This window comes from Bison bison, unplaced genomic scaffold, assembly GCF_000754665.1.
Source record: "Bison bison bison isolate TAMUID 2011002044 unplaced genomic scaffold, Bison_UMD1.0 scf7180017864109, whole genome shotgun sequence".
NCBI classification, from domain to species: Eukaryota; Metazoa; Chordata; class Mammalia; order Artiodactyla; family Bovidae; genus Bison; species Bison bison.
The window spans coordinates 2,465,031-2,477,454 of NW_011494681.1; the positions used below are offsets into that span (position 1 = coordinate 2,465,031).

At 38.4% G+C, this 12,424-nt stretch overlaps 1 protein-coding gene across 1 annotated transcript in view; it reads left to right on the forward strand.

The window, feature by feature from the left end:
- The window catches only part of SLC25A40 (solute carrier family 25, member 40), an 82,778-nt gene that overhangs the window by 64,058 nt on the left and 6,296 nt on the right, over positions 1 to 12,424 (forward strand). The window contains exons 6-10 of the mRNA XM_010839072.1: positions 2,778 to 2,845; positions 5,490 to 5,614; positions 6,236 to 6,409; positions 8,281 to 8,390; positions 11,831 to 11,912. Coding sequence (XP_010837374.1) covers positions 2,778 to 2,845; positions 5,490 to 5,614; positions 6,236 to 6,409; positions 8,281 to 8,390; positions 11,831 to 11,912 — 559 coding nt within the window. The remainder of the gene's footprint in view (positions 1 to 2,777; positions 2,846 to 5,489; positions 5,615 to 6,235; positions 6,410 to 8,280; positions 8,391 to 11,830; positions 11,913 to 12,424) is intronic.

Sequence of the window (12,424 nt, forward strand, 5' to 3'; positions counted from 1 at the left end):
TGAAACTCCAGTACTTTGGCCACCTCGTGCGAAGAGTTGACTCATTGGAAAAGACCCTGATGCTGGGAGGGATTGGGGGCAGGAGGAGAAGGGGATGACAGAGGATGAGATGGCTGGATGGCATTACTGACTCTATGAACATGAGTTTGAGTAAATTCCGGGAATTGGTGATGGACAGGGAGGCCTGGCGTGCTGTGATTCATGGGGTCACAAAGAGTCAGACATGACTGAGCGACTGAACTGAACTGAACTGATGTCTTTGAAATAGTTAAAAAGAAGTACATATTTTACCTGTAACCATATATTTACCACCTCTTTTGTTCTTCCTGCCTTTCTGAAGATGATAGTTACTTAGTGCCACCATGACCCTTTATCCTAAAGAATTCTTTCAGCATTTCTATAATGAAGATATTTTGGCAGTGTAATCTCTGTTTTTGTTCTATAGAAATGTCTTTATAAAGCATTTTTGACATCTTTTTGGCAGCATACAGAATTCTGGCTTGCTTTGTTTTTTAGCACCTTGAATGTGTCATTACATTGTCTTTTGGCCTTTCATGTGTCTGCTGAGAAGTTGGTCTTCATTTAATCATCCTTCGTTCTAATGAGGTGGATGAAACTGGAGCCTATTATACAGAGTGAAGTAAGCAGGAAAGAAAAATACCAGTACAGTATACTAACGCATATATATGGAATTTAGAAAGATGGTAATGATAACCCTGTATGCGATGCAGCAAAAGAGACACAGATGTATAGAACAGCCTGTTGGACTCTGTGGGAGAGGGCGACGGTGGTATGATTTGGGAGAATGGCATTGAAACATGTATATTATCATATGTAAAATGAATCGCCAGTCCAGGTTTGATGCATGATATAGGATGCTTGGAGCTGGTGCAGTGGGATGACCAAGAGGGATGGTATGGGGAGAGAGGTGGGAGGGGGTTACAGGATGGGGAACATGTGTACAACCCATGGCAGATTCATGTTGATGAACCAATACAATAGGGTGAAATAATTAGCCTCCAATTAAATAGAAACCTGGAATGTCAGGTCCATGAATCAAGGCAAATTGAAAGTGGTCAAACAGGAGATGGCAAGAGTGAACGTCGACATTCTAGAAATCAGCGAACTAAAATGGACTGGAATGGGTGAATTTAACTCAGATGACCATTATATCTACTACTGTGGGCAGGAATCCCTTAGAAGAAATGGAGTAGCCATCATAGTCAACAGAAGAGTCCGAAATGCAGTACTTGGATGCAATCTCAAAAACAACAGAATGATCTCTGTTTGTTTCCAGGGCAAACCATTCAGTATCATAGTAATCCAAGTCTGTGCCCCAACCACTAACGTTGAAGAAGCTGAAGTTGAACTGTTCTATGAAGACCTACAAGACATGCTAGAACCAACACCAAAAAAAAAAATGTCCTTTTCATCCCATTTTTCTTCATTTGTTTTCTCTTCCTTCTTCCAATTTAATTTTAGATTTGTCTTCAGTGACTCCTTGCTGTCTCCTTTCTGCTGTTAAGCCCACTTTTTAAATTTTTCATTTCAGGTTCAGAACTTTCACTTGGCAGTTTTAACAGTAATTATTTCCTTGCTGAATTCCAAATTTGTCCATGCACTATGGACCCATCATCTTTGTAACCCTTGCACATGTTTATAATAGGTGTTTTAGAGTTCTTGTCTGCAGATAGCATCATCTTAATCATCTCAGTGCTGGTTTCTGATGACTACTTTTTCGTTTGTTTCTTTTTATGTCTAATGAATTTTGACTGGATAGTGATCATTGTGAAGAATGCTCTGTAAAGACTCTGGGTTCTGTTATATTCTTCCCAAGAGTCAGTTCTGTTCTAATAGGCAGTTAACTTTGGCTAGATTCAGACTATACTCAGGCACCACTGTGGTGGGCTGCAGCTGAAATTCCCACCCCGTCTGCCATCCACGGGGTGTCTGGTTTGTTTTTGTTGTCTTCTTCTGGGGCTGCACAATTGAGTTGTGAGCCACATCTTGTGGCTGACTTTGTTGCTAAATTCAAGGGCTTACGTCCTTTGTCTGGAGAAGAAAATGGCAAGCCACTCCAGTGTTCTTGCCTGGAGAATTCCATGGACAGAGGAGTCTGGAGGGCTAACAGTCCGAGGGGTCACAGAGTCAGACATGACTGAGCGACTAAAAAGGCAACAACAACATGTCCTCTGTAGCCTCTCTTCCTAGGATTTCCCTTCTAACTTTCTGATTAGTCTACAAGCCTAAACTCTGGTGTTTGCTATCTCAAGCAAGTAAATGTACTGTTCCTTGCAGCTCCCATGGGCAAAAAGCTGTAAATGTGCAAACCTCATTCATGGGACTTTGACTTTTAACAGTAAGCTTCCCTCTAGCTTCTACTTGCTTTTTGTTCTTCCTCAGAGGTTTCAGATATTGGGTTTAATAATGTTTTCTCAGATCTCATAATGGGAGAGGAGAGTTATTCTAACTTTCTGCCATCCCTCCACTTCCTTTTTATAATAATCTTCAAAAAACATTGCTTCTCAGCCCTAAGTAGAACAATCCCAAGCTGAGTAATGTAGGTTTATTTTGTAAGCAGGAACTGTGATTTAGAAATGCTTTATTTCTGTCTGGAAGTTGAGAAAAATTCTTTTTTTTTCCTTTTTAAATAATGGGCATATATAAATCTGGGAAGCGTTTATTTTAGAAATAAATGCTTAAAAGAATCAAATACCGTTTATCACTATAAACATTTTTGTTTATTTTGACCACTTTTTTTTCTATTACAATTTTAGGATGCTTTTTTGAAAATCATTCGAAATGAGGGCATTAAATCCCTGTGGAGTGGCCTTCCTCCTACGTTGTAAGTTGAAATTTAGTATTTTTCTTATTTAGTGATGGCAGTGGTTTTGTTTTGCCTTATCAGTATGATGGGACATCATGCATTTTGAATATCAGAACATTTCATTTTCAAGAGCATTGTTGTGTGACTCTCACAACTACCCCACATTTAATGATTGGCTAGAAGGACTCACAGGATGTATACTAATGTTTGTGGTTTATTACTGCAAAAGGCAGGAAGTGGAATCAGTAAGGAGAAAAGCCACGAAGCAGAATCAGTGAGGGGAGAGGCATGGAGCACAATCTGAGGGGAAAGGCATGAGGCTGAATCAGTGAGGGGAGAGGCATGGATCACAATCAGTGAGGGGAGAGGAATGGAGTGGAATCAGTGAGGGGAGAGGCATGGAGCGAAATCAGAGAGGGGAAAGGAATGGAGCGAAATCAGTGAGGGGAGAGGCATGGAATGGAATTAGTGAAGGGAGAGGCATGGAGCGCATCTGTGAGGGGAGAGGCATGGAGCGGACTCAGTGAGGAGAGAGGCATGGAGGGACTCAGTGAGGGGAGAGGCATGGAGTGGTTGAGTGAGGAGAGAGGCATGGAGTGGAATCAGTGAGGGGGAAAGACATGAAGCGGAATCAGTGAGGGTAGAGGCATGAAGCGGGATCAGTGAGGAGAAAAGACATGAAGCAGAATCAGTGAGGGGAGAGGCATGGATCGGAATCAGTGAGGGGAAAGGAATGGAGTGAAATCAGTGAGGGGAGAGGCATGGAATGGAATCAGTGAAGGGAGAGGCATGGAGCGAATCTGTGAGGGGAGAGGCATGGAGCAGAATGGAGAGGCATGGAGCGGAATCAATTAGGGGAAAGGCATGGAGCGGAATCAGTGAGGGGGAAAGGCATGAAGTGGAATCAGTGAGGGAAAAAGACATGAAGTGGAATCAGTGAAGGGAGAGGCATGAAGTGAAATCAGTCAACGGAGAGGCATGAAGCGGAATCAGTGAGGGTCAGGCATGGTGGGGTCTTAGTGAGGGGGAGGCGCAACAGGACCTGGCCAGCAGAGTCCTCCCGAGACCCCGCTGGTGACACGAAGGGCGCTCTGCGTCTCCCAGCCCCGGGCTGTCACGGCAAGTTCAGGGGTTCTTCCTTACCAGCAATTGAATCTGAGTGTAGGGTTTGCACTGGGGCTAATGATACAGCATGCTGTGTTCATGACTGGCTGTGGTTACTGAAACTCCAGCCCCCCAAAAAGAAGCAGATGTTTGCCAAAACTCACGTCATTTGCACAGATCATTGCAGGCAAGCTCGTTTAGTGCTCCAGACGTACAGAAAAGCCTTGTTACAGGGAGTATTTCGAGGGCTAAATTCCTCTAAGATGACCCAAGGTCAGTTAGACAAATAGGCCCTCCTGAAGATACTGGATTTGGGACAGAAGCATTCTTTATTTTTCCATGTTCATAAATTAAGAAACTAGTGTTCGTTTCGGTTTTTATTTTACTAAAATAATGAGAGGTATTGTGCTATTTATACTTCTTTTCCAGATAATTAAATTCTGTACTAACTAGCTATTACGTGAATTCATATGACAAGCTAGTAAGGCTGAATGTAAAAATTCCAATTAATACCTTGCCTTTCTCTGCCTCGTTTCTTTCTGATTTATCTTGTTATGGAGCACATTAGTCAGTTTTGAGGCACCTACTCTAAACAGTGCCTAAGGTTATAAGGTTGGTGATAGATCCAGGAGCAGCAGTCAGTCCTGTTCCTAAGTTCTCATCACCACACTTCTCTGTTGAGTATTAGGCGTTCCCACGTGTGGTCTGTGATAGTCCTTTGGTTAGACCAGAAACAGAGACTGGTTTCTTGTTGCGCTAAATCTTTATGACATGATAGTACCTTCGACTTTGTATTTAATTAATAACTCCCTCCTGATATTTTCATTTGAAAGAATGTCATTGGAATTTCCTTTGAGTATATATAATTCTGGTGACGTTATTTTCAGTTATAAGTAGGTATGACATGGTCCACAGTTCAAAAGTATTTTATAATTGTGCTTGTACTTTTTTACAAGTAATATTTACAAGATTTTTTACTTTAGTGATTTTCATGTTACCGTAATGTATGTAGTTGGGAATGAAGACCAGACACAGAATAAGTCAAGACGACTTATTTGTCTTTTCTTATTTATGACCTGACTGGGTGCTCTAAACTTACCTTCTCTACTACATTACAAATCTCTGGAGAGCAGAAACCTACTTTACATCTTTTGTTGTCTAAGTTAAACACTGCTAATTCTTAAAGAAAAACTGATCTCACAGCTGATTTGCTGTGGTTTTCAGCTTCTGTAAAATAGAAGGATCTTCATTTTTACTTCCCAGGTGGTGCAGTTGGTAAAGAACCCACCTGCCAGTGCGGGAGACACAAGAGGTGTGGGTTTGACACCTGGGTCAGGAAGAGCCCCTGGAGAAGGAAGTGTCAACCCACTCTGGTGTACTTGCCTGGGAAGTCCCATGGACAGAGGAGCGTGGCAGGCTGCAGTCCATGGGGTCTCAAAGAGTCTGATATGACTGAGCACACATGCTCTGTGCACTGTGTCTTGTGCTTCATAATAATGTAAGACTATGTTTCAGCCTTTTGATAGTGCTGTACTAATCTTTTCATTTGTTCTAACAGAGTGATGGCAGTTCCTGCCACAGTTATTTATTTTACCTGCTATGATCAATTAACTGCTCTTCTGAGATCTAAATTAGGAGAAAATGAAAGCCGCATACCAATTGTTGCTGGAATCGTGGCCAGACGTAAGTAATAAATTCACAATGTTTTCATTCTGATTTCTACTTAAAGCTTGCTTTAAAATGTTTACATTCATAGAGAATTTCGAGTAGTGTATTGCTAACGGTTTATTTTGCATCGTATTTGTCCTCATATGTCAACACGTATGCTCTAGCGGTCATATTGTGTGGTGACTGCCATCAGAATGGGACGGGATCAGCCTATCCTGTTAATTCTTGGACAGAGGTTTTAGGTTTGAGATTGTAGACCTTAGATTCTAGATTTTAGGATAATAACACAGAGTCTAATTAAAGCCAGAGTCTTTTATCATTTTCTGTATACACTTTGCGATTCAGAGTTTAATCAGAAGGACATTTTTCTCTGTGTAGTGGAAGTGAGGTTTATAATAGTCCTGGTTGATGTATAGTGGCTGTGGAACTGCTCTTGAAAGAGTAAAGTGTGTGAAATACCTTTATCAGGGGAAAAAAAATCTGAGCCAGGATGTTGCCATCATTAGATACTAGATACAGTTTGCAGACATTTCAGAATAAAATTTAAAATACAAAAATGCATGAAATACTCATTTCTGCACGCATGTTTTCATAATGCATGGCTTTGCTTTTGTTGTATTCGCTTGTTTTGTACAGTTGGTGCAGTGACTGTAATAAGTCCACTGGAATTGATCAGAACCAAGATGCAATCTAAGAAGTTTTCTTACGAGGAACTGCATCGATTTGTCAGCAAGAAAGTATCTGAAGATGGTTGGATTTCCCTCTGGAGGGGCTGGGCTCCTACCATTCTTAGAGATGTACCATTCTCAGGTAGGATTTATCTGCTACATTTTAAGTAGCTTTGTATGTACCACTTTTAAATGAAGGAAATTCTAGATTCTTTAAGGCTAAAGGTAAGTTACTGTCTTAGGTGACCACACACACCTCGTTCAGCATGGCTCTCTCAGATCTTGATGAGTATTTATTTAATGAACGGTTTCTGTTTCAAGCCTGGTTTTCTTTTCTCTTTGTTTTCTTTCTTTTTAAATATCAATTGGTGAGTACTCATATGTAGGTAATGAAGCTACCTTTAAAATTATTGTAAAGAAGTCATAATTAGTAAGATATGCAAAGTACTATGAATCAAAATATCATAACATTTAAGACCACCTGTGAATTATATTGACTCCTACTTTTTTCAGTTATTAAAAATCTCTCCCACTTGAGTGAGTGTCTTGTAGGGACTATTATAAATCAGATTCAAGATTGTGCTAATCATTGAATTATGAAGAGGGAGAAAATCATGAAGAAATACAAAATTAACTTATAGAATGTGCATACTTCAGTAGTACTTCTCTTGTGAAACTGATGTTTCCATTTAAAACCTGGAAGAAAGAATTATTGAGGACCATTGTATTAACATTCCACATTCTTTCTCCCTTTGATTTAATCCTTTGCTTGGACTCCTGTTCACAGTCCTGTATCTTTCCCTTTCCATTAGTGTTTTTCTTCAACTTTGGTGTTCAGCTATGCTTTTTAGAAACACCATGGATTCCTAGACCAATACTTTTTCATTTTTTGTTTTGATGTTTTATACATAAAAAGTAGTAAGGATATAAATTACCAAGTGCACTAATAAACAGCTGTGCCATCACCACCTCTGTATGTGAATTAGAACGCTGCAGTTTTTAAAACCATGAAACCGCGTATGTCCACCTCCACTGTCACATCCTTAGTGGGGACCTCTTGCCTGGATTTTTATCATTTGATTTAAAAAAAGCAGTTTTACCACATATGTATTATTGCTAAACAATGGTACTCAGTTTTGCCTATTTTTGAGGTATAAAATTTATTTTACTTGGAAATATTCCTTAAGTTTTGTTTTATATGTGCAACTGTTTGTTTTTCACTCTTGTTTATACATGAATAAACAAGTAAACAATGCTGTGAACATTTTTTAAGTCTCTTACTGGGTATGTACAAGAATCTGCAGCTTTTAGTGCCTATTTTAAAAAATCTATTAAGAAAATGTTTTCCAGGTGTTTGTGGATGTTGCAATGTGAGTTGATTTTTTGTCTGTTAGCTTATATTCAGCTTCTTCTAAAACTTATAAATTCTAATTTGTCTGCCTTTTTTCTATGTAGACAATAATGTGTTAATTATAACTATTTCATTTTTAAGTTCGTGATGAATATCCTTTATCCAGTTGAAAAAGCTGCCATTTATTCCTAGGTTTCTAAGAAATTTCTTTGAATGCTTTTCCATCATTTTTCGATTGTTCTACAATTCTGTTAATGTGGCACAGGGCATCTAAAGCATTTCTGTTTATCACCATTGTGTTTATCAGATAACCTAATTTAGTCATAGTGTGTGATAGCTCATGAAATACTTGTTTTTCTTTTTTTGGAGTTTTACATCAGTATTCATGAGATGTGACTCTCCTTTCTTCTCGTGTTCTTGTTGGGTTTTGAGATTAAAGTCCTACTTTTTACTGATGCATAGTTTTGTTTATAAGACTCCTAGAATATTACTGAGAATTTGGTTACTATTTTTACAAATTTCACCCAGTATTTGTCTAAATAGAAAGCAAGGTGTATCAATACTAGAATTCTCCTTTCCTTTAATATATAATATTCTTCAAATATTTTCCATAAAGTCCACATTTCATTTCTAAATGTGTTCATTCTATTCTGTTTTTGTAGCAATGTACTGGTATAACTATGAAGTCTTAAAGAAGTGGTTGTGTGCAAAATCTGGCTTATATGAACCAACATTTATGATCAACTTTACCTCAGGGGCATTGTCTGGTTCTGTAAGTTTATTCTTTTGTTATTATATTCCAAAATAGTGATAATTGTCTTACTAAAACAGAACAAAATATTATGTACCATTTCATGTCTATTGAGATAGAACAACTTTAAAGTAGTGCATCCTCAAAGTGCTAAGTATTTACTACCCTATTTTGAAGATAAATTATCAGTACTAGCCATTAAATATTTTAAAATGCATTTTATATCTCTCTTTATTACAAGTACATTATGTCTTTCTGAAACTTTTGACCTTGTTAGATCATTAGTTATGATAATGAGTTTAGATAGTACTTTATTACACAAAGTATTTGGCAATTTGGTCATTAAATACCAGTAGATCTTGTTAGTTAATAGTTTATAAATGTTATCTCTTATGTATCATCTGATTGAGTAGAAGTAATTGCATCCTTTTCTGCTAATTCCTGTTTCTTTGGGAACATTCTAGCTGAGTGCCTCTTAAAAGAATTAAAAACAAACTTTACAATTAGAAGGGAGCAGTACCCAGTGACAGAGAAGGCAATGGCACCCCACTCCAGAACTCTTGCCTGGAAAATCCCATGGGTGGAGGAGCCTGGAAGGCTGCAGTGCATGGGGTCGCTAGAGTCAGACATGACTGAGCAAGTTCACTTTCACTTTTCACTTTCATGCATTGGAGAAGGAAATGGCAACCCACTCCAGTGTTCTTGCCTGGAGAATCCCAGGGACGAGGGAGCCTGGTGGGCTGCCGTCTATGGGGTCACACAGAGTCGGACACGACTGAAGCGACTTAGCAGCAGCAGCAGTACCCAGTGACCATTTTTGGGTAGTAGGGAGTTCACCTTTGGCCACTCCTCCACATAATGAAAACTCATGTAGTGGGCCTTTATGCAGATTCTTATCACCATGATCTTGGACACAGCTTTCTTATCCCCATATACTTAGAGAATGAATTTGTGATGACACAGTGATGTGCTGACATATTGGAACCAGATAAATAGAGTGAAGGAGCACAGTGTAGTCATAGAGACTGGCAGAAAAATATTGGAGTCACTGTCAGAAAACCTAGGCTACAGAAGACACTGAGATTGTGTTCAAAATTGAGACGTGAAGATTCTTGGGTCTGGTATATGTCAAATTAACCCTAGTGGGGTTTAAATATATTGAGGCAAAAGAGCAATTCTTTGCAGCAATTTAAGAAGTTAGAATACCAGCAAAATCTTTATGATTAATTATTTCTATTTGTGAGGTGATTAACTTACAAATTTTATTTATGTCTTAATCCACCATGAATGATAAAAAACAAGTACCATTTATGTTTAGTGATCCATAACAATCGTAGAACCAATTCTGTACTTAGTACTTTATGTAAAAAAAAAAAAAAAGCTGAATGGCTGTAGGGTGTTGTCCCAGCTTTCCAGTAATGAAAGAAAGTTGTTTTACTATTTCTTACCTAACACAGAAAATATATTTTTTAAATCTTTAATAATTTAGAAAATATTACTGCCTTTTAACTGTTAAACAAATAAAAATGTGTCTGCAACAGGAAAAGCACATCAGTGGGATAACGTCCAGGCTTTCTCTTAGAAAACCGAACAGCCTAAACCTTGTTATTCTGTAGAGTGTCAGGCTCATACCCATCGTTGCTACCTTTGATATGCCCATCGGCCCTCCCTATCCAGGGGTTCTGCATCTGCAGATTGAATCAATTCGATTCTTGGCTATTGAATCCACAGGTGTGGAACCACAGACACGGCGCCCAATTGTGCTGTGCCATTTTATATCAGGGACAGATACTCCACAGGTTTCAGCATCTGTAGCCAATACACCTCAGATACTAAAGGACAACTATATGGGTTAGATTGTGGAGAAACGATAATTGATTTTATCTTACCTGAGATCTTTGAAACTGATTTCAAGAACTTAAATCTCTTTACATTGATGGGTGAAATAAAAATAGATGACTTTAAAGGTCATTTTATGAGCATATTGGCCAAATGTAAGTTGGGAAACAGAAAATAGAGACTAGGTTTTACTTTGCATGACTGTTATATCAAATATAAGCCATTCTTAAGGGAATTTGTTCTTTCAGAAAACCTTTCTTGCTTAATTAAGGCATTGTGGAAATAACTGTTAAATTGATTAATTTGAAGTTTTTAATTATTTAATTGGAGGCTAATTACTTTACAGTATTGTAGTGGTTTTGCCATACATTGACATGAATCAGCCATGGGTGTACATGTGTTCCCCATCCTGAACCCCGCTCCTACCTCCCTCCCCATCCCATTCCTCAGGGTCATCCCAGTGCACCAGCCCTGAGCACCCTGTCTCATGCTCGAACCTGGACTGGTGATCTGTTTCACATATGGTAATATACATGTTTCAATGCTATTCTTTCAGATCATCCCACCCTTGCCTTCTCCCACAGAGTCCAAAAGTCTGTTCTTTACATCTGTGTCTCTTTTCCTGTCTCGCATATAGGGTCATCACTACCATCTTTCTAAATTCCATGTATATGCGTTAATATACTGTATTGGTGTTTTTCTGACTTGTTTCGCTCCCAGTTTCATCTACCTCATGAGAACTATTCAAATGGATTCTTTTTAATAGCTGAGTGATATTCCATTGTGTATATGTACCACAACTTTCTTATCCATTCCTCTGCCAGTGGACATCTAGGTTGCTTCCATGTCCTGGCTATTGTAAACAGTGCTGCGATGAACACTGGGGCACATGTGTCTCTTTCAATTCTGGCTTCCCTGGTGTGTATGCCCAGCAGTGGGATTGCTGGGTCGTATGGCAGTTCTATTTCCAGTTTTTTAAGGAATCTCCACACTGTTCTCCATAGTGGCTGTACTAGTTTGCATTCCCATCAACAGTGTAAGACTGTTCCCTTTTCTCCGCATCCTCCAGCATTTTTGTTTGTAGACTTTTTGATAGCAGCCATTCTGATCGGCGTGAGATGGCACCTCATTGTGGATGTTGAAACCCATAAAGAAAACATATGTAGCACTAAAAGTTCAAAAGTCTATTTTCTTTAATTTTTTTAACAATTTTAAAAACATTTGGAAAATTGTAAATGCTATTTACTAAGTACTTTAATTTCTGCTTTAAAATACATATTATGCCTTCATCTGTGGTAAAGGAATAATGGAACACACAGGAGCATCAGAAATTGTTATTACTGGTTTTGCAGTCAGAGGTCTGGTTGGAATTCTGACTGCCAACTAGTGTAGTGTGACCTCAGGAATATAGGGGGACTGTTCTCTTAGTCCTGAACTTTGGGAGGAATACACAAGACTTTATCTGTTCTCCTCAATAGGAGCTTCTCTTAAACATCCCTGGTTTCACTTTATGTTTCAGTTTAGTTATGATTTTATTACTGTGTTTATTAAGTAATATGCTAATTAGAGTATAAAATACTTTGGGAAAAATTTAAATTTAAATTAATTTTATTTTTTGTTAGTTTGCAGCTGTTGTAACTTTGCCATTTGATGTGGTAAAAACACAAAAGCAGACCCAACTTTGGATATATGAAAGCCAGAAAAGTAAGTTTAATTAATTTAAAATGTGTCTAAGGTGCCATGAAAAATATTTTCTTTCTAGATAGTTAGGAATATCTAAGGTACGGAAGACAAGATTCCCCCTGCCCCTTGGTTGCCTTCCTCTCTACTTAACTCAAACTAATGTATTGTTAGAATGGAGTACCCAGAAAAACTTCTAAACCTAAACAAAAAATTTAAGAAATTTTAAAGACTGTATTAGTATGCATATACATATTCTTTTTTCTTTTCTATTTTTTAGCTTCCCTTCTGATGTGTTTTTTTTTCCCCCTGCCTGTTATCCCATCTACTTCTTTATAACCTGTAATTTCTTCTAGAACAAAACTGTCCTGGGGCCTTCCCCTTTAATGCAGAAGGTGCAGGTTTGATCCCTGGTTGGGGAGCTAAGATCCCACATGCCTCCTGGCCAAAACACCAAAACATAAAACAGAAGCAATACTGAACAACCACAATGAAGAATTTAACAATGGTCTGTATTTATAAAAAAATACTATTAG